The sequence below is a fragment of the Acipenser ruthenus genome, chromosome 8 (assembly GCF_902713425.1).
Source record: "Acipenser ruthenus chromosome 8, fAciRut3.2 maternal haplotype, whole genome shotgun sequence".
Taxonomy (NCBI): Eukaryota; Metazoa; Chordata; class Actinopteri; order Acipenseriformes; family Acipenseridae; genus Acipenser; species Acipenser ruthenus.
The window spans coordinates 15,759,606-15,781,956 of record NC_081196.1 but is presented as its reverse complement, the minus strand read 5'-3'; the positions used below and the strand labels follow the sequence as shown (position 1 = coordinate 15,781,956).

Sequence of the window (22,351 nt, the reverse complement as noted above, 5' to 3'; positions counted from 1 at the left end):
CAAAACAAAACAATAACAGAAAAAAACAATTTGACTCATTATGGCAGGATTTTCACCTAGTATTATCTTCATTTAAATGAAATCTCTTATAAACGCTGAAGAATAAAAAATAAATACATTACAAAAGTAAAACCGTCATGAAAAATAAATTCAAGGAATACAGTACAAGTATACACTTCTAGACACACACTATTGATTTAATGCAAAATGTCCAATTCCAGCACCTACAGTTGATATCTAACCTGTGCAAATTGCATGGTCAAAGAAAAAGGCCAATCATTGAATTCTTTGCATATTTTATTTTTCTTTTTAATTTCCAACTCACACACATCTGGCATATTTCACATCTTTGCAATAAAACATGGTTACAATAGCTTTAGGATTGTATATATCCAAAATATTTCCAGATGACAGAACCTGTTTGTTTTTTTTAAGATTTTATTTTTCTTTTTTTTTTTTATTTGTTTGTTCCAGATGCCTAAATATTCCCCAAAATCTAAGCTAAAAACTCATGATATTGCTCACTGACTTGTGGTTGTACAACCTAATCATTACACTGGCTCCCCCCCGTGATTCATAGTCTTTAAATACAAACAACAATGAATAAAGAATTCAGTGCTAAAATTTACTAATACAAGGTGGGTGACAAATAAGTAATCACAGCAATAAATAATGATATGTTTCTGGTGAGAAGTGCCAATACAAAGATTCCATTAATTAATTAATCTTAAATAAATGACTGCAAGTGTATTTTTTTTGTCTTGAGAAAATGACATTCCCGTTACATGCCTCATAGCCCTACCAACACAATATGTACATCTATGACAAAACAGTCACCAAATATACAAAGAAGAACAGGAAGGACTTTAGATAGTTCACCTCTGGGTGTGTTGTCTGAACCAATTAATGTGCAGGTAAAACCTGTAGTAACCACCCACCTTTACAATACATAAAATTATGAAGAAATAACCTGTGCCTCAGTATGACCAAGAGGATAGCAGAGATGAGAATTTCACAATGAGCTTCATTTCTTTTTCAAATCACTGTACACTGAGATCAGGAAACCAACTGCATTCAAAAGGTTTGTTGTTTTACCATAAAAGCACAAAATGGGCTTTCCCCACTACACTTCCAGTTAAAAGAAATATGACCATAATTGAATATAATTCTTCTTTACACTGAGTCCTAAATGTTAAGTGTGAAATGGACACGCATATACATGGAAGTAAAAATCACTTCTCAATACCCTTGTGTAAAAATGGTGAAACTGTTTGTAAGACCCCTTTGTGGTTTGTTCATTTAAAACAAGCCGACTTCCATACCCATCACCAAGATGTTTTTTGAAGCTTTGTAAATGCATCTGTTCCACTGATACACCAGATGTACAATACATGCATAATGAAACTCCACATCTGGTTAAGAAACATTTTTTTATACAAGGTTTTACTTTTACAAAAGTATCCCTTTAAGGTAAGCTGTGCAACGGATGTACAAAGTATCAAATGGGATATTTTTTTTTTTCACAGCTTGAAAAATATGACTGAAATTACGACGAAAAGTTAAATCTAAAATACTTATTATCGTTTTGTTTATATTTATTTATTTATTTATTCATTTACTCTTTTTTTTAACTGGACACTTTTTTTCCTCCAAGGTCTTTACAATGCAAGTTTCCACCCCTCCTCAATAAATAAAAGGCATTGGAAATATGAAATATGATTTACAGAATCCATTTTGATTTTCATGAATTTGCATGATACAAGCTAGCTTGGTAGCAGCTGGTGCTTAGGCGTGAAAGAAAACACAAAATACCAAGGTTTCTGACTACAATGGACTGCTATTGCTAGGTGTAATGGAATGCACATCAGAGGGCGAGGAAGTCTCTATTATGTTGTTCTTTTGTCTAGACTGGACGCTCCCTGCAGCACTTGTGCTCTCTGCAGCACCTGACATTCCCACTGCAGTCGGTCTTTAGTCCGCATTCAGTATCTGTTCTGATGTTCATAGTGCCACCGGTTAAAATCAATGTTAAAAGCGACAATGCTCCCGGAAGCCATTCCAGTTATCAGAGTCCTGCAGAAGACACAAGACAGGAAAGAGAAAATGAAACTCAGTTTGAGCGGTGTGTTATTCAGTATTAGAAGCAAATTCATCAAAAATGTAATTCAATTAAATTAATGAAAAAAAGAGCTACGGCACCTTTTTCAGTGATGCCTTTAACACCGCTACCCCCCCTGCACTGACTCGGGAGGGCAAAGATGAACACACACTGTCCTCCAAAGTGTGTGCCGTCAGCCGACCGTTTTTCTTCACACTGCGGACTCACCATGCAGCCACCCAAGAGCTACAGCGTCGGAGGACAACGCAGTCGGGCAGTTTACAGGCAAGCCCGCAGGCCAGACTGCAGGGGTCGCTGGTGCTTGGTGAGCTGAGGACACCCTGGCCGACCTAACCTTCCCTCCCCCCGGGCGACGCTTGGCCAATTGTGCGCCGCCCCCTGGGAGCTTCCATCCACGGTCGGCTGTGGAATAGCCTGGACTCAAACTCGTGACGTACAGACTATAGAGCGCATCCTGCACTCCACGTGGAGCGTCTTTACTGGATGCGCCACTCGGAAGCCCTCGATGCCTACAACACTTTTAACTATTAAAAACTAGTAAGAAACAACTCACAACTGAACTCCTGAAACCATATATATATATATATATATACAGTACTGTGCAAAAGTTTTAGGCAGGTGTGAAAAAATGCTGTAAAGTAAGAATGCTTTCAAAAATAGACATGTTAATAGTTTATATTTATCAATTAACAAAATGCAAAGTGAGTGAACAGAAGAAAAATCTACATCAAATCAATATTTGGTGTGACCACCCTTTGCCTTCAAAACAGCATCAATTTTTCTAGGTACACTTGCACACAGTTTTTGAAGGAACTCGGCAGGTAGGTTGGCCCAAACAGCTTGAAAGAACTAACCACAGTTCTTCTGTGGATTTAGGCAGCCTCAGTTGCTTCTCTCTCTTCATGTAATCCCAGACAGACTCGATGATGTTGAGATCAGGGCTCTGTGGGGCCATACCATCACTTCCAGGACTCCTTGTTCTTCTTTACGCTGAAGATAGTTCTTCATGACTTTCGCTGTATGTTTGGGGTCGTTGTCATGCTGCAGAATAAATTTGGGGCCAATCAGATGCCTCCCTGATGGTATTGCATGATGGATAAGTATCTGCCTGTACTTCTCAGCATTGAGGAGACCATTAATTCTGACCAAATCCCCAACTCCATTTGCAGAAATGCAGCCCCAAACTTGCAAGGAACCTCCACCATGCTTCACTGTTGCCTGCAGACACTCATTCGTGTACCGCTCTCCAGCCCTTCGGCGAACAAACTGCCTTCTGCTACAGCCAAATATTTCAAATTTTGACTCATCAGTCCAGAGCACCTGCTGCCATTTTTCTGCACCCCAGTTCCTGTGTTTTCGTGCATAGTTGAGTCACTTGGCCTTGTTTCCACGTTGGAGGTATGGGTTTTTGGCCGCAAGTCTTCCATGAAGGCCACTTCTGACCAGACTTCTCTGGACAGTAGATGGGTGTACCAGGGTCCCACTGTTTTCTGCCAATTCTGAGCTGATGGCACTGCTGGACATCTTCCGATTGCGAAGGGAAGTAAGCATGATGTGTCTTTCATCTGCTGCAGTAAGTTTCCTTGGCCGACCACTGCGTCTACGGTCCTCAACGTTGCCCGTTTCTTTGTGCTTCTTCAAAAGAGCTTGGACAGCACATCTGGAAACCCCTGTCTGCCTTGAAATTTCTGCCTGGGAGAGACCTTGCTGATGCAGTATAACTACCTTGTGTCTTGTTGCTGTGCACAGTCTTGCCATGGTGTATGACTTTTGACAGTAAACTGTCTTCAGCAACCTCACCTTGGCAGCTGAGTTTGGCTGTTCCTCACCCAGTTTTATTCCTCCTACACAGCTGTTTCTGTTTCAGTTAATGATTGTGTTTCAACCTACATATTGAATTGATGATCATTAGCACCTGTTTGGTATAATTGTTTAATCATACACCTGACTATATGCCTACAAAATCCCTGACTTTGTGCAAGTGTACCTAGAAGAATTGATGCTGTTTTGAAGGCAAAGGGTGGTCACACCAAATATGGATTTGATGTAGATTTTTCTTCTGTTCACTCACTTTGCATTTAGTTAATTGATAAATATAATCTACATGTCTATTTTTGAAAGCATTCTTACTTTACAGCATTTTTTCCACACCTGCCTAAAACTTTTGCACAGTACTGTATATATATATATATATATATATATATATATATATATATATATATATATATATCTATATATATATATATCTATATATATCTATATATATATATATCTATATATATATATCTATATATATATCTATATATATATATATATATATATATCTATATATATATATATATATATATATATATATATATATATATATATGACCTTTCTTGACCTTTGAAAACAAATTAAACGCTAGCTCGGATGATGTAATAGCTAATTATTTTACAAAAAAAAAAGAATAAATTCAATTTAGTACCATACTATGGTGATCTTGGTGGATTTTTTAGAAAATGTATAAATTAGATGAGATAAGAATGTTATTCAGACTTGTTATTATGTTCCTTAACACTAACTCGGCTATTTTCAGATATGTTAACATAGTAAGCTAAACACACATCTTACAATCATGACACTTTCTATAGATTTTAGGGGATAAAATACTGAATTAAATCCAGCAGAGGTTATTAACAGACGTGGAAACAAAGATCCTGCGTTTGTAGGGACCCACTGAAAAGAGCTTTGCATCTGAGGCGGCACCCATGAACAATATGAAGAGAAAGGGTGCATTTCACAGGGTCAGGCTAAAATACGTTCTTTTCCTTATTAACACAGCAGCCAACAAAAAGGGTATTTTTTTCTTTTTTTTCCATTTCAGCAGGTTTGGGTTTCAAAGCCATCTTTTCAGAAACAAAGAATGTAGTGGTGAGTGGATTTCTGACTGGGAATTTCAAATTAGGTATAAAAACGTTAAAATTCATCAAATCAAATTTGGATTTTAGTGATTTCTTAATAGTTCACTTTAATTATATATATATATATATATATATATATATATATATATATATATATATATATATATATATATATATATATATACATCTATTACGGCAAAAGTCAGAATTTGGTCAATCTTAAGTTTTACCAGTAATTGTCAACATTTACCAAATAAGGAGGTAAATGTCTGAAAAGATGAAGAAATAGATTGCTTTTGAGACAAAACAAAATAATCATTAATATCAAAGAATATATGTATTTATGCATAGCATTTTCCATTAAGAAAATAATCATGAATGAGCTTTCAGTAATGCACAATGGAGCAATTTAAACTAGTTCAACATGATACTGAACAATATTGTGATCCACTTATGTAGAACAACCAACATTCTGGTAGATTTGCATATAAAACAGTTCACAATGGTGTTGAAGGATATTGTACAGCACAGCACAGTAGACTTGTGGCACTTGTAGTTACACAGGACTCCTGAAGCCTTACAATGCGTGAAAGCAAGACATTCAGTTATTAGCCAAAGACACTTGCTTACTCCCGAAGTAAAGCAGTATCATGTTTATTTCGGACATTTACCGGTTTTGCTTGGTAAATGTCGACATTTACCAGTAAATCTTAATATTTCCCAAAATTCTGAATTTTACCGTAACATACATACACATTATATATATATATATATATATAGAGAGAGAGAGAGAGAGAGAGAGAGAGAGAGAGAGAGAGAGGTAGGTCATTATGATATGCAAATTCCAGCATTACAAGAGCCAATCAAATTGAGTGAAAGTCACATTACCCATAATTCTATAGTTAATGCTTTCTCCCATCTTCACTCGAAAGCTTCTTGTATTTGTGTATATACACTTTTTTTTTTTGATAAATAGAAAAATAATGCACCTCTCATCTGGGATGAAACTGCATTTTATTTGTAAACCACAGACTGACTGTTATAGTGGTTGAAGAGATTTAGAGTATCAGCTTTTGCCAGTGTCAGAACGTCACCATTTCCGTGGTCAATCAGGGACTGACAGTGGAGAAAAGAAACAAATGGCTTCTGTACTGTTTGCATGGAATTACACATTCTATAAGGGGAAACAACAGGGTCTAAAGTTCAGTGGGGTAGGAAGTGAACAGTGATGGCTTACAGATCTAATTAAGTGCTGCATTATACTTGCATATTCACTTTAACTACTGTGCAATTTGTGTGAGAAAGATACAATAGCAAGCCACACTTCTTTACAGAGCACAGTCAAAGAAGGGATTCATGCTTCTTTCTAGGTGTAACACTAATGATAACTTATTTTCAATGTCTTGATGAGTGAATGCCTCTTCATCTACCCTAACCATCACATTAAAATAGGGTCATGTATCAGCCAAATTCTACAAATGAACACACATAAGCAATACACATATTGTTTCCAGTAATTCAAAATACACTGCTTTCCCAACAAATTAGCAGTAGTAGCACATTGGGCAACCAACTATATATATATAAATAAAAAAGAATACCTTAGGCATGTCTGGGAATAGGATCTACAAGATGTTGGAAGTGTTTTTGAGTGTTCATGTATTGACGAGCCAGGCAACAGTTATTGAAGGACTTACCTTTGATCATGTGATAAGTCCATTGCCCTGATGCCAGCGTCACAGCCAGGGTATATATATAGTTGTTTGAAGTCACAGGCTTGCCACACCTCCACCACTCCATTGTCACCTCCTGTAACCAGGTTCTGTCCATCACTGCTTAGGAGTATGGCCTGACAACAGAACACACCCAAAGCACGTTTTAAAGCTTGACCACAACAGGAAAATAATGCTTTAGGGTTAAGTTTATGGTTCTCACAGTAAAAATGCACTGTCCTGTCCTATTAGTATGCAATGGGGAGTGGCCACATGCCCACGCTATAGTACATATTATTGTTTTGTTTAACCTTTTATTTTGGCCATTGTGCCTGTTTATTTGTTTGTGTATTTTGTTCTTTGCTAAAAAGTGCACATACATGCTTGAACTGCAGCTTTCCTTGACTCTGAGTCTTATTTCTGAAAATATCCTGCTACACTAGAACTTTGTAACCTACAGAAGTCAAGAGATGTCAAAATGATTATTAGAATAATCTGATAACTTGCACACTTCATCTGTATTATAATGCTTCTCCACTTTAAAAGCAGCCTACATTTGTAAATGGGACTAAAGGTTTTAAAGTTGTGCATTTGTGGTCCCTTAATGCATTAATTAATAATCCGTAGGACCTGGCTCTTTTTTCAGAGGGTTAATGAACATTTTATTTAGTACATAATACAGTCACTCATCTACACTGTCTGGGGCCAATGAGAGGCACCTACCCTGGTGGAATCATTGATCTCCATCTGCGCCAAGAGTTTTCCATTGATGCTGAAATTGCAGAACCTTCCCCGTTCATAGCAGATGATACAGTGGCCCTCGCTGGACACTGAGATGAGACGTGGGCAGAGGCAGTTCTCTGGTCCCTCCAAGGCTCTGAGGAGGTCTCCCGTAATGGTGTGCACCAAGCATGGCCCCTCTGTGAATGACAAAGAGGCAACACTTTTCTTAGCCCTGTAGAACATGGACATTGGCGAGATGCCTCACATTTATATACATGCGGTTGCTTATAAATCTTATAAAACATCCGAAGAATCCGACCCTTCCTCACCAACTATGCTACCCAGCTCCTGGTCCAGGCCCTGGTACTCTCCCGCCTAGACTACTGCAACTCCCTCCTGGCTGGCCTCCCTGCGTCCGCCACCCGTCCGCTCCAGCTCATCCAGAACTCCGCTGCTCGCCTGGTGTTCTCTCTGCCTCGCTTCGCCCACGCTACTCCACTACTCCGCTCGCTCCACTGGCTCCCGATCACCGCTCGCATCCAGTTCAAGACTCTTGTACTAGCCTACAGATGCCTTGACCAGTCTGCACCCAGCTACCTCCAGACCCTCATCTCTCCCTACACCCCCACTCGACCTCTCCGCTCCGCCTGCACTAGAAGACTAGCTCTACCACCTCTACGCTCCCCTGCCTCCAAAGCCCGCTCCTTCTCCACCCTTGCTCCGCAGTGGTGGAATGACCTTCCTACAGATGTCAGGACTGCCCAGTCCCTGACCACATTCCGGCGCCTCCTTAAGACTCACCTCTTCAAAGAGCACCTGTAGAACTCCTCTGTTTGTATCCTGGGACACTATCACCCTTCATGTAAATGTGCTTTATTTTGCTCTTATCAGCCCCTATTTTACTGCATTTAATCCTGTACTTCAGAATACTGTAATCTGCCAAGTTTTTAACCTGTAGTACTTTGTATTTAATCACATCCTGATGTAACTATCACTATTTAATCATATCCTGATGTAACTATCACTATTACCTGCTGTATTATTGAATTGTGGTTTGTCAAACTTGTACTTTACTTGAACAAAAGTTATTGTATTTCTTGCTCTTATTGTATTACTTGTATTGTAACGCTTGAAATGTTTTTGCTTACGATTGTAAGTCGCCCTGGATAAGGGCGTCTGCTAAGAAATAAATAATAATAATAATAATAATAATAATAAATCACCTCAGGAATGAGCTTATAACTACAGACTTTTAAATTAAGTTATTCAGTTTTATACATGGGGGTGTTATATATTGCAAAGATGGGTTTTTAGGATTGTTAGTATAGTATAGTATAGTAGAATATAAGGGGAAATGTGAAGTACGGGACATAAGCACAATATTTCTAAAGGAAAAGGTAGCTTTTTGGGCAGTATTGCACAGTATTTTTATATATGAGGTGTCCCCATTCCAAAGTTCCCCAACAATCTACAGTTTTGTCTCTAAGTAGCAGTAATGGAGTTTGTGTGGGGCCCTACATTCAAAGTACCACCACATAGCAGGGAAACACACAAACATGTCAATAACAAATCATGTGGGTGGTACTAGCACTTATTTTGAACTGGTTTCACAGCCATGCATTGCAGTGCCTGCTGTGTAATGCTTGCTGTTTTCATCATTATTTATTGATGGGATAACAGCCTTGATGGGTGTCCTTTCAGGTGGCCTTCTCTTGTCACCACCCCTGGGCCATAAAATTGATTTTGGCCAAAACTGAGAAGAGAGGTTATCAGTCTGACAAGAATGTGATAAACACATTTGAAAGAACTGGATCAAAATTGGTGTGGGGCTTTGAAAAGAATAGTGCCTTTGACAGGACATGATCCAATTTTTGTATACCGTATATTGCTGTAAATGATTTCCCTTTTAATGAAGCATTTATTTTATTTGGCAATGATAACACTGTGTAACACATTTTTTTTTTTTTTTTGGTTCGTGGGTAGTAAGTGTTATTTCTTATGCCTCAAAAGTATAGAAAATGGCTATTATTCCCCACAAACTTTGCTTTTGTGACCAGGACAGTGATATTTTGAAATTTACCTATTTTCCAGAACATTCCAGATAGATTCAGTGCTGAGTAAACTTGGAGTAACTTTCTAGAACTTTCCAGTAATATAAATAGTAGTATAAATACAGGGGCCTTAAGCCCACTAGTTCAGTTTAGTTCCAGCTGCCTAAGTGGATACATATCTGCATTTTTCTGAGATGGCATCAAGAGGCTGCAAGCATCCGGCAGACGCATTTTGCTATGTCTGCGGCCAATTTATCAAGAAAAGAGCGAAAAAGTACTCCGTGGAAGCATCTGCTAAGATGTGTGAGGCCTACAAGGCATATTTCGGCATGCCTGTCGGGGATCAAGACAAACCCTGGGCACCTCATTTCACCTGCGAGCACTGCAAAAAAACTCTGGAAGGTAAGATGGACAATTGTTGCTCGGAATTTTATGTTATAAAATTTGTTAAAATTTTTAAAATTGTAAACGTTTTTAATTTTAAAATGTTTTACAATTTTCAATGTTATTGAAAAAATATATCATATATGAAAAATGTTGCGAGAATCTCTTACACATTAGTCATGGGTGAAATAAATGTATTTTTGTAGGATGGTACAGAGGGGAAAAGAGAGCCATGAAGTTCACTATCCGAAGAATTTGGCGGGAACCCACTGACCACTCAAGCAACTGCTACTTCTGCATGGTGGACCCTTCCAAACGTCGGACTGGCAAGAATGCACCTGCTATCACGTATCCGGACCTTCCTTCATCCATCGCCCCGGTGCCACACTGCCATGAGCTCCCCGTACCCACTCCTCCGGAGAGAGAGCAGCCTTCTTTAGAAGAGAGCAGCAAGTCAGAGAGCGAGGAAGACGTTGTAGATCCAGAGTACAATTTCAGAGGTGGAGCTGAGGACAGAAACCCATACTATCCCAACCAAAAAGACCTCAACGACTTGATTAGAGATCGTGGTCTCACCAAGTCCAATGCCGAGCTTTTGACGTCTAGGCTCAAGCAGTGGAACTTGTTGGATGAAAGTGTGCAAGTCGCAGATCAGAGGAAGCGTCACCAACCTTTTTCCAGCTTCTTCACCCGTAAAGATGGGCTCTGCTTCTGCCACAATGTGACCAGTCTGTTCGAGGCAATCGGAATCGCCTGTAACCAGAATGAGTGGCGCCTCTTCATTGTCAGCTCATCCAGGAGCCTCAAAGCCGTGCTGCTCCATAATGGTAACAAGTACCCGTCTCTTCCCCTGGCTCACTCGGTGGACCTCAAAGAGGATTACAACAGCATCAAGACTTTGCTGGACGCCTTGAAGTATGATGAGTACGGCTGGGAGGTCATAGGAGACTTCAAAATGGTGGCATTCCTGATGGGTCTCCAAGGCGGTTTTACCAAGTTTCCCTCCTATCTTTGCCTTTGGGACAGCAGGGACAACAAGGCGCACTACCACAGGCGGGACTGGCCACAGCGGACCGAGTTCTCTATGGGGAGGAACAACGTCAAGTGGGAGCCACTGGTGGACCCCCGGAAGGTGCTGATGCCACCACTGTACATCAAATTGGGCCTTATGAAACAATTTGTCAGAACTCTAGATAAGGAGTCGGCAGCCTTCAAGTACCTTCAAGACTTCTTCCCTAAGCTGTCTGAGGTAAAGGTCAAAGCCGGTGTCTTCGTCGGACCACAGATAAAGAAGATCCTGGAGTGCAATGAATTCCCCAAGAAGCTCACTAGTAAGGAGAAAGCGGCTTGGAACAGCTTTGTCGCAGTGGTTCGGGGCTTCCTGGGCAATCACAAGGCCGAAAACTATGTGGAGCTGGTTGAGACTCTGGTGAAGAACTACGGCACAATGGGCTGTAGGATGTCCCTCAAAGTCCATATCCTTGATGCTCATCTTGATAAATTCAAGGAGAACATGGGAGCGTACTCGGAGGAACAAGGCGAGCGCTTCCACCAGGATATACTGGACTTTGAACGCCGCTACCAAGGACAGTATAACGAGAACATGATGGGAGACTACATTTGGGGGCTGATTCGTGAAAGTGATTTACAGTATAATCGTAAATCTTGAAAAACTACTCACTTCTAAATCTTTTGTAGTCATTTTTGTATTACTTTAGTATAAATACATGTTAATTTGGATTCATATGTTGTTTTTTTCTGACTTTATGTGAACAAAGAGACACAAATTCGCCTGTTTTCTCATTGGAAGTAGGTACATTTCAAAATATCACTGTCCTGGTCACAAAAGCAAAGTTTCTGAGGAATAATAGCCATTTTCTATACTTTTGAGGCATTAGCAATTAGGAAATAACACTTACTACCCAGGAACAAAAATTGTGTTACATAGTGTAATAATATGATTTGTTTTTATAAAGACTGAATGCTTCTGAAGTGGAACAGCTGTTGAGGTCAGACTGGGAGAAAATTAAAAAGGTGCCCTTTTCTTCAAGAGAGTGACACGTTGAAATTACAACTGAACTCTGGGGAATAAAAGCAGCACCCATTCAAGCAGCATGACAATACTGCTACAGGATCACAAGCTCTGGGGAGAAACTCTCCTGACCTTTGGCTCCGCTGATGACCAGGCCCAGCTCTGCGCAGACAGACACACAGACCACCTCATGATCGTGACCAGTCAGGACGGCTCTCGGTGCCGGGTAGTCACCTGCAACACAAAGCAGGAGAAGTAGTTTAGGATTAAAGCAGTCAATAAAACCCACCCGAGGGGCAGAGGAAAAGCCCTTTCCCCTTTACAAAGTGCTGCAACAGTAACAAAAAAAGTGCCTTTTCCCCTAGAAATAACAGCTACTCACAGTGGCGGAACAGATAAGGGCTGTCAGAAGTCATCTTTCTGGGCTGCCTGGCAGTGGCGTCAAAACTGGGTCGATGCGTTGGATGGCAAAAGTTGCTACCTGGCAACGTCAAAAGTCGCCGATGAGGGGGTACATCGAGGGTTAAACGTTTTCTTATATACCTCTACGGACACGGGTTCTGTTTCCTAATTGGTCCAAAGCTACCTCCCACAAAAAATTAAAAACTAAAAAAGTCAAAAAATTGATATACTGTAAAACAACCTTTAGAGCTCAGGGATAAGAAGAACCACCTGTACTGAAGGGATCGCTGTCTGTCTCTGCAGTATAATCCCCCATGTTACATGATCTGTACAATCAAACCTGTCTTGAAGACCACCATTGTAATAGGATCACCTCTGTAAAGTAACCACTTTGGTGAACATCCAAGTAACACATTCCTTGGGTTAATTCAAAGACACTTGTACAGCCCATTGAGTGGTCAGTATAAGCAGGTTTGCATATATGCATATATATACAGTACTGTGCAAAAGTTTTAGGTAGGTGTGAAAAAATGCTGTAAAGTAAGAATGCTTTCAAACATAGACATGTTAATAGATTATATTTATCAATGAACTAAATGCAAAGTGAGTGAACAGAAGAAAAATCTAAATCAAATCCATATTTGGTGTGACCACCCTTTGCCTTCAAAACAGCATCAATTCTTCTAGGTACACTTGCACAAAGTCAGGGATTTTGTAGGCATATAGTCAGGTGTATGATTAAACAATTATACCAAACAGGTGCTAATGATCATCAATTCAATATGTAGGTTGAAACACAATCATTAACTGAAACAGAAACAGCTGTGTAGGAGGAATAAAACTGGGTGAGGAACAGCCAAACTCAGCTGCCAAGGTGAGGTTGCTGAAGACAGTTTACTGTCAAAAGTCATACACCATGGCAAGACTGAGCACAGCAACAAGACACAAGGTAGTTATACTGCATCAGCAAGGTCTCTCCCAGGCAGAAATTTCAAGGCAGACAGGGGTTTCCAGATGTGCTGTCCAAGCTCTTTTGAAGAAGCACAAAGAAACGGGCAACGTTGAGGACCGTAGACGCAGTGGTCGGCCAAGGAAACTTACTGCAGCAGATGAAAGACACATCATGCTTACTTCCCTTCGCAATCGGAAGATGTCCAGCAGTGCCATCAGCTCAGAATTGGCAGAAAACAGTGGGACCCTGGTACACCCATCTACTGTCCAGAGAAGTCTGGTCAGAAGTGGCCTTCATGGAAGACTTGCGGCCAAAAAGCCATACCTCCAACGTGGAAACAAGGCCAAGCGACTCTATGCACGAAAACACAGGAACTGGGGTGCAGAAAAATGGCAGCAGGTGCTCTGGACTGATGAGTCAAAATTTGAAATATTTGGCTGTAGCAGAAGGCAGTTTGTTCGCCGAAGGGCTGGAGAGCGGTACACGAATGAGTGTCTGCAGGCAACAGTGAAGCATGGTGGAGGTTCCTTGCAAGTTTGGGGCTGCATTTCTGCAAATGGAGTTGGGGATTTGGTCAGAATTAATGGTCTCCTCAATGTTGAGAAGTACAGGCAGATACTTATCCATCATGCAATACCATCAGGGAGGCATCTGATTGGCCCCAAATTTATTCTGCAGCATGACAACGACCCCAAACATACAGCGAAAGTCATTAAGAACTATCTTCAGCGTAAAGAAGAACAAGGAGTCCTGGAAGTGATGGTATGGCCCCCACAGAGCCCTGATCTCAACATCATCGAGTCTGTCTGGGATTACATGAAGAGAGAGAAGCAACTCAGGCTGCCTAAATCCACAGAAGAACTGTGGTTAGTTCTCCAAGATCTTTGGGCCAACCTACCTGCCGAGTTCCTTCAAAAACTGTGTGCAAGTGTACCTAGAAGAATTGATGCTGTTTTGAAGGCAAAGGGTGGTCACACCAAATATTGATTTGATGTAGATTTTTCTTCTGTTCACTCACTTTGCATTTTGTTAATTGATAAATATAAACTATTAACATGTCTATTTTTGAAAGCATTCTTACTTTACAGCATTTTTTCACACCTGCCTAAAACTTTTGCACAGTACTGTATATACATACATTTATATTACTTTTTTGACTTTCGTATAGTTTTACCTCACTTTCAGGTGGGCCCTTCCATTATAAGCTTCCATAATGGCTTTGGGCTCCCCATGTCAGGGCTTTTTGGTAGTTTTGGACCAGTCTGCGGAAACATTATTGAGCTGCGGATTCAATCAAAAACACAGTGCTGCTTTCTGACACGCGTCATCCTTGTTCTATTGTACTACTCAATCATGCTTTCAGAGACAGGACATGGCCCAAACACTCCCCTGTCTTAACATTTCACAAGCTTCAAATGGAATAGAGATACAGTACAGAGTGACCACCCCACTGGAAAGTGTTGTTGAATGTCACCTTAGGAAAGAGAAATGACACGTATCATTGTATTTTTTGATTGAGTCCAACCTTTAATGAATCTAAACTACTTCAGCGTTTTTTTTTTTTTTAAGTATTTGCGACAGCACAAAATTTGCAGCCCCATTTTTTTCTTTCAGGGGAAAAAAAAGATTTCCTGCTTGTCGAGGATTTGGAGCTCAATACCTGAATTTGGCTGAAACAACTGCTTAGCGTTCCATTTCCTGTGCTGTTCTAAAGGGAACTCAACTATTTTCATATTTTAACCTGTCTCAAACCATCCTTGTTTAAAAATACAAGTGCATTACTTATTACTTATGAAACACTGCGACAACAACAGTCTTGTATATTTGTCTGTTTGTAAAAGGGAAGCGGGCCAAGGTAGAATCCTCCAAAAACAGAAGCACACTGCAGCTCGATATGAAATCCTTATTTATACTAGCTGCAAATAATAGTGAAACACTGCTAACATATTGTTAACAAACTGACTCATCGTCAGACTAATGGCTAAAATATTTATAACAATTCTCACAACATCAATAAAACCCTGAAAGAATATCAAACTAAAATACAGTCACTATGAAAATGGCGGAAATGCCTTCCAAGAATTAAAGGGGATTCGTATAAATCCAGTCTTTTAATAAATTCACCACACTGTTTAAATGCCCTTTATATAAACCACAGGAGTATTTTTTAAATGGATTTATTTTTTTGTTCAATATTTTGAAACCTCATATTTCACTTGTTACACAGACCTAATGAGGCAATTACAGAGATGTTGTGCATTGCTTTGGGGATTTAAACTGGGTTCATGAATGCTTTTCAGATAACAAAGAAGAAAACAGAACTGCTATATAAGCTTTGTGACACCTTAGGATAGACACACAGAAGAGCCACATGCCAAGTGAAATGCAAGATGTGAATTGTAGATATATTTTTTTTTACACAGAAACAAAAACTGTGCCAATATTGTTGTGCTAGAAGTGGGTGGGATGCTGTATGGACACTGTGTAATATACGTCCACAGCAGAACCAGGCAACTGTCAGGGACATGTCAGGAATCAGTCAAAACCAAATGGATTATTTCTTCACTGTCTCATGATGAATGCAGTAAGGGTTGAAAGATTACATGCAGGGAAATGCACCTGGACATTCAACCACCCAAATTTAAACATTTTCATTAAAGATGTCAAGCTTTGTAAAGTGGGACCCTTGCTGTGCATACTCTGTATGTCATATGCGGTGTCACTTCTTTCTGCTCCCAAGTGGTGATGTAATGCTAATTCGGTTGCTACTCTTGTTGAACGTATTTTCAAATGTTAAAAGGCCGCACTCACTCACATGTTAAGACATCTATTAGACTACAGAGTGCAGGATTTCATTATTTAGATTTAGACAAAAGTGTACACATGTTTTCTGTACTGTTTAAGAAAGTGAAGGCAAACAGGTTATAGATACTATATTTCAGCCAGATTGCACCGTGATCTTTAAGGGATAAGTAGGAAAATGATTTGAACTGTATTAAAAATCAGATAATAATCACACAGTACCTTAAATTTTAAAAAAAAATTGTATAAAAATGAGTTTATCGGATTATAGGCAAATGCAATCTGAAACATCTAAACAAGTATGACAAAGTGAAGTAATATCAAGTCAGTTATTGGATTCACTATACAGAGTTTGACACAGTGAATACAAAAGGGTCCACCTTTTTTTGAATGGGAAATGAGAAACTATATTTTGAAGGTAAATGTTAATTGAGGCACTATTCATGTCTAGCACTGCATATGTTGATATCCCAAAGGATTGCTTGTTCATGGCGTAGGCTTGAACAGGCATACTGCTTAAAGAGGACATTAAGAACAGCCCAGTGGAAGAGAGACCTCTGAGATCCCTCAGGCCCAGGCTTGCATCCTGCTGGAGGCTGAGTAACGAGAGACGTCAGGTGAAGTCCCCAATCAATGAAGTTACAGGCTCCGGAGACAGCTCCTGAATAGCACTGATACCTTTAAAGAACACCAGTCGCTGTGCTGAATAGAATATATTGCACCGAGGCCCTCCTGGGGATTGGCAGCCAAGACCAGCTCACCTACCTGACAAAAGATTCAATCAGTCCGGGCCCCAGGGGGCCCCTCTCCCACAATTAGACTGTGCAAATCATTTTTTAACATGCGAAGAAGAGTTAGTGGAAGGGGAATTGCTTTGGTTAAGGGCAAGCCTTCTGCATTAACAGCCATTCATTTTTTGGTGAACACAAAAACATGGATCAACGGTAATAAATTATTGAAAAAGATCTACCTACTGTATGCACGACTCAACTCATGCAATCATGTCTACCTTATCCTTTCATTTAAAGATTCTGAGCCAATATTAATGGCTTAGGAAAGAAATTAATAAAAAAAAAAATTACCTTTCTGATCAATCTGTCTAGCATCACTTCGGTTTAAATACATCATACTTTTAATAATCTACTGGAATAATCTACTCAGTTAAAGCTTTTAACCACGTATTTGCTTTGAATTGCTCTTTTTTAGCCTCTATGATAGATTGTATACTCTAAACAAAAACTTTAGTTACATGTAAATGGAAACAGCTGCCCTTATAACAGTCTTGGAATAATTTGCTATTGAGCACAATTACTTCTGTTTAGATCTGACCAGTATATGATATTGTGATATCATGCAATTAGTTACTGTATTTGGTAACTGATTGTCGCTAATACCTAAGCTTAAGGAGTCTGTTGAAATGTCTAAATAGTAACTATGCTTAGTAAAATGCATTAAAAAAAATAAAAATAAATAAATAAATAAATAAATAAATAAATAAATAAATAAATAAATAAATAAATAAATTATTAATAATAATAATAATAATAATAATAATAATAATAATAATAATAATAATAATAATAATATATACACACACACACAGACTGAAATCTGTTAACTGTGTTCAGCAAATATATAAGGATGATATCATTCAGAAATATCTGTAGATTTATATAAAAGCTGCAATAAATGGCCACTAGAGTGTGCTGGATTTGCAAAATACAGTATTGCTCCCTTCCAAAAACGTTTTCTCTGAAACAGATGTTGCAATTTAGAAGAACCTATCACACCCATATTCTAGCACAAAATGGGTGGTATGAATTTCACAAAGTATCTTAAATTAATATGTATGGCTCTCAAGCTATGAGGCGTGGAAACCGCTTAAATCAGAAATTCTAGGCTTGCTCAGTGACATTTTTAAAGACAGACTAGATTAACTTTATACTTCTTAGTGGTTAGCAACTAGCAATGCTCAACTTAGACTAGATGCAGCTGATCAAGACACCAGCTCACCTAACCTGCAGCTCCAGAGATTTACTCAGTAATAGAAAGAAAGCCAACTGTCCATTAGGCTACTTCCCTGCTTTCTTTCATTGTGTGGCATATTTGGATCCTTTGTCTCCCTGAACTAGGTGATAGACTGTATCTATGGGAAAATCAAGGGATTCTGTTTTGCACAACTGCTAACGAGAGTGAATCTCCCCTTTGCTAATTGGGTGCAACCAAGCTGAAATTCTTAATTAACTGTCTTAGCGGCTTCAAAGTTAATTATAAAATTCTTGCAACTAAACGGGTTTACTTGTAATATCTGACACATAGACCCTCCTCCCCACCACCTTTTTTCTTCTCAGAATTGCACACTTTTAGAATACTAGCTGGATTGAACAGCAAGTCTAGCAGTTTGTTTGTTTCTGCCTAAATTGATGCACTACTTTCCTTTACCCTGCATTTCGGGTACTATACCTTTTTTTATCAAGACACAGTAGAACCTGTCATATCAAATCCTGTAAGATACGATACCCTCTATTAACTGATAGATCTCTGGCATGTGTCATTTACACAGGCTGTTACCAACTGAACGGTACTGATGGAAACCGATTAATGCACGTTTATTATGGGTCTAAAACAGTAAATTCAGCTCTTAGCAGGACAGAATGGATTCAGGTCCAGATAAAAAAAAAAGGAAAACCACATTAAAAAAGACTGCGTTGGGAATTCAGTTTAACTGCTTACATGCTGTCACTTCACGTAACTGCCCAGTCAAGGGATTACTGTACCGTTAAAAAGCTGAAACAAGATTGTTTTCGCCAACCTCCAAAGCCAGTCTGTAATTGTGTGCGCACTTTCTTCCTGTTTTTTTTTTTTTTAAATTTAGTCGTTGCCAATTATTTTTATTATTTTCTCCCAATTTAGAATGGCCAATTATTTTTTAAGCTCAGCTCGGGAGGGCGAAGACAAACACACGCTGTCCTCCGAAGCGTGTGCCGTCAGCCGACCGCTTTTTTTCACTCTGCGGACTCACCATGCAGCCACCCAAGAGCTACAGCGACGGAGGACAACGCAGCTCTCAGGCAGCTTACAGGCAAGCCCGCAGGCGCCCGGCCAGACTACAGGGGTCGCTGGTGCGCGGTGAGCCAAGGACACCCTGGCCGACCTAACCCTCCCTTCCCCCGGGCGACGCTCGGCCAATTGTGCACCGCCCCCTGGGAGCTCCCGTCCACGGTCGGCCGTGGAATAGCCTGGACTCGAACTCGCGACGTCCAGACTATAGAGCGCATCCTGCACTCCACGTGGAGTGCCTTTACTGGATGCGCCACTCGGGAGCCCTCTGCACACACACAGCTGCTTTGGCATAGACTATGAAAGCACGGTAAGAACTGTTTTTGGAAAGCAATTTTGTAAATTGACAAACACTGTATTACAGTGCTTTGTTTTGCAATACTTTTAATTGATTCTTTTTTTGTATAGTATAATGCAGTACAATACCGTACTTTGGTGTTTTGGACACACTGATGTACCAGACATTGTTCATTTATAATTCCCCAACGTTAATATAAATTACAATGTAGTGTAACGACTCCCTCTGAGATGCAACATTTTTACATATCTGCTGGTCCCCTGGAACCAATTAAAACAGTTATGACAGGTCATACTATATTCATAACCTGCTCAGCTTGCAGTAAAATCAAATAAACAAAACAAATAAAGTTTATGGATATTTTGTCAGAAATGCAGGATCATTCTGAGATGATCAGGTACAAATATCCAGTATAATAAAGAGGGAAATGACAATCACATTGGGGGCTGTAGGGGAACATGTTTGCAGAGGGAGTTTGGCAACCAGTACAAAACCAAGTTAAAAGCTGGTCAAACATCTGTTTCACTTACCTTTGTTTACTATAACAGTGGAAATCAGCCTTGAAGCTGGATCTATAGCTATGTGACATTCAAAGTTTTTGCAAGATTTTATTTCATATGGATTGTTTTACAGTAACAGCACTTAACTGTGGTGTTACTTGGGATGTCTAAGGTACACCAGAAGCAACCAAATGTATAGGAACACAAATAATAATGATCAAGATTTGTGATTTGACGTCTACACTTACCGTATGTGTAAATAAATCCATCAATAGAAAATAAACTGAATGAGGGCACTAACAGCACTTGCCTTTTTACTGAATCCCTGACATAGTTCAGTAATATGTTTCTTTACGTGTTTCTTTAGTGATCGTATATTTATTGAAATACAGCAGAAACAAGAACCTGCCAGTTAGCTGTGGACAGTATTTCTACCTTACTGTTATGCAACACTGAGAATACAAGCTTGAGCTGCATTTGCTTTAGAATGCTGGCAAAATAACCATGCATAATCCATGCATTATACACTACATATTACCAGTATGTATAGGCTGTAGATATTCTTTGCGTTTTGCCCACTCACTGTTATTCGGATTGTCTCCGATGATGTGGTGTCGTCCGCTCCAGTACCACAGCAGCAGCGTGGCGTCCCGGGACCCCGACACTATGTAGCAGTCGCCCCCAATATAGGACTCGGACCGAGCCAGACACGTCACTACATCCCAGTGACCGAATACTATTTGAGTCAGTTTCCCTGCAGGAGAAAAGGCAAACACTGTGTAAAAAACTGTACTACCATTTATGTATTGGGGAAAGCATTATTTCTAATATTACCAGTGTAATAGTAACATAACATTTATGTGACAACATTTTCAGCATCCTATATAATTAACGCATATCTGAAATGTTCTTGAGCTAACCTGCTATACTCATTATTTTCGGATTTGTTGTTTATTATTTATATTTTATCCATACTTTTAAACTCTAAACTATACATTCAGAGGTACAACTATAAGAAACTAAACAGCGGAAACATGTGTTTATTTTCTCTGTTACGCCATGCAAATATGGAGCGTAATTGTAAATTGAATATGTAGTACAGCACAGAGTACATACACATTAACAAAAAGCACAGGGGCTAATACAGGGGGATGAGAGTGGGTAGATGATGCTTAGGATTGGAGAGGGTAAGGAGCCTAGGGATAATATCTTTACATTCTTCAACAAGTGCTTTACAGTTTTAAGCATCCATGTCCCAATATAAATCACAGCAGCATTCACCTTGCTATAGATAGATTTCTTCCTCAAGTCAAGTGGGCTGCCTTAAGCTATTATTGTTTGAAAAATGACTCCAAAACCCTATTGATACAGTACCTGTTTCTGTGGAGTAAACTCTAAAGCTCTTGTCCCAGAAGCCACAGACTAGGATGTAGCGGTTATCAGCAGTCACCACAAAACAGTGAGTGTTGATCTGGATGCTCTGGTCCACCAAGTCTGTGATTTGTCTCTTGTTCATACCCGAGTTATTGGCTATGAAACAAACACACACTGTTAGGTAAGCAATTACCGTGAAATAAATTACTAAATTACTAAGCTTCATTGTACCGATCTAATTGAATCCTGCATTTGCGCTGAGTACAAATATACTCAAACATTGATGTTTTCCATTGATGGGAATAAAGGCTATATTCATAAAGCATTAGCAGCCTGCTACATACATAGATTCTGTATACTCAAATGGAATTCTTTATTCCTGTAATTAAGTAAATAAAACTGGAGTCATTATTTATTATCTTTATTCACTGGGGGAAAAAAAAAACATGTTTTAAATGTTTTTGGTAGAGAATTAAGTAAAGGTTTTACTGCTGCTGCGCTTTGGAATTTTTAAACAACTGGCTTCTATTCAGAACAGAAAAGTATTATATGAATATAGTCTCTAAATAGGAAGAATTGATAAACTGCAGAGGCAGTTGGCTGTAAGTTCAATATCCACAGTTATATATATTACAGTTAAATTGTGTAAAATAAACATTAATTTCCAGCTTATATTTTATTACCATTTGACATAATTAAATACAATTTACTGGGAGAAATTATTTTAACAAAAAGTGATTCTGACAATGTATATGGCATACAGTACCTAAACCATTGTTAAAGGGCATCTAAAACTAATTAAACTAATTAGTGTCACTTGAACAACCTGCCAAGCGATTTATTAGGCGAGCTTCAGGGGTGTCCTATCATTGACCAATATAAATGTAGTAAACTGCAAAGGTAAGTGGTAGTAACACTTAATGCAGAATATATACATTCATTTTTCACTTTCTTGCCCAATAACAGCTGTTGGCATGTCTCAATTAGTTTCTATTTTGTCTCAGTGCAAATACAATAACCAAATATCCAATTAGACCCA

At 39.2% G+C, this 22,351-nt stretch overlaps 1 protein-coding gene across 27 annotated transcripts in view; it reads right to left on the bottom strand.

Annotated features, from left to right (window-relative positions):
- Positions 1 to 279: 279 nt before the first annotated feature.
- Positions 280 to 22,351, bottom strand: part of LOC117972866 (neurobeachin-like) — a 355,091-nt gene continuing 333,019 nt past the window's right edge. For 14 of the 27 annotated variants that reach the window (XM_059028569.1, XM_059028571.1, XM_059028573.1 and 11 more), the window contains 7 exons: positions 21,313 to 21,468; positions 20,522 to 20,692; positions 12,307 to 12,405; positions 12,057 to 12,158; positions 7,458 to 7,654; positions 6,720 to 6,871; positions 280 to 2,073 (listed from right to left, as the gene is read on the bottom strand). In XM_059028569.1, the coding sequence (XP_058884552.1) occupies positions 1,983 to 2,073; positions 6,720 to 6,871; positions 7,458 to 7,654; positions 12,057 to 12,158; positions 12,307 to 12,405; positions 20,522 to 20,692; positions 21,313 to 21,468 (968 nt within the window). In that variant the 3' untranslated portion in view covers positions 280 to 1,982. The remainder of the gene's footprint in view (positions 2,074 to 6,719; positions 6,872 to 7,457; positions 7,655 to 12,056; positions 12,159 to 12,306; positions 12,406 to 20,521; positions 20,693 to 21,312; positions 21,469 to 22,351) is intronic. The other 13 variants (XM_059028575.1, XM_059028580.1, XM_059028583.1 and 10 more) reach the window with 1 other exon arrangement.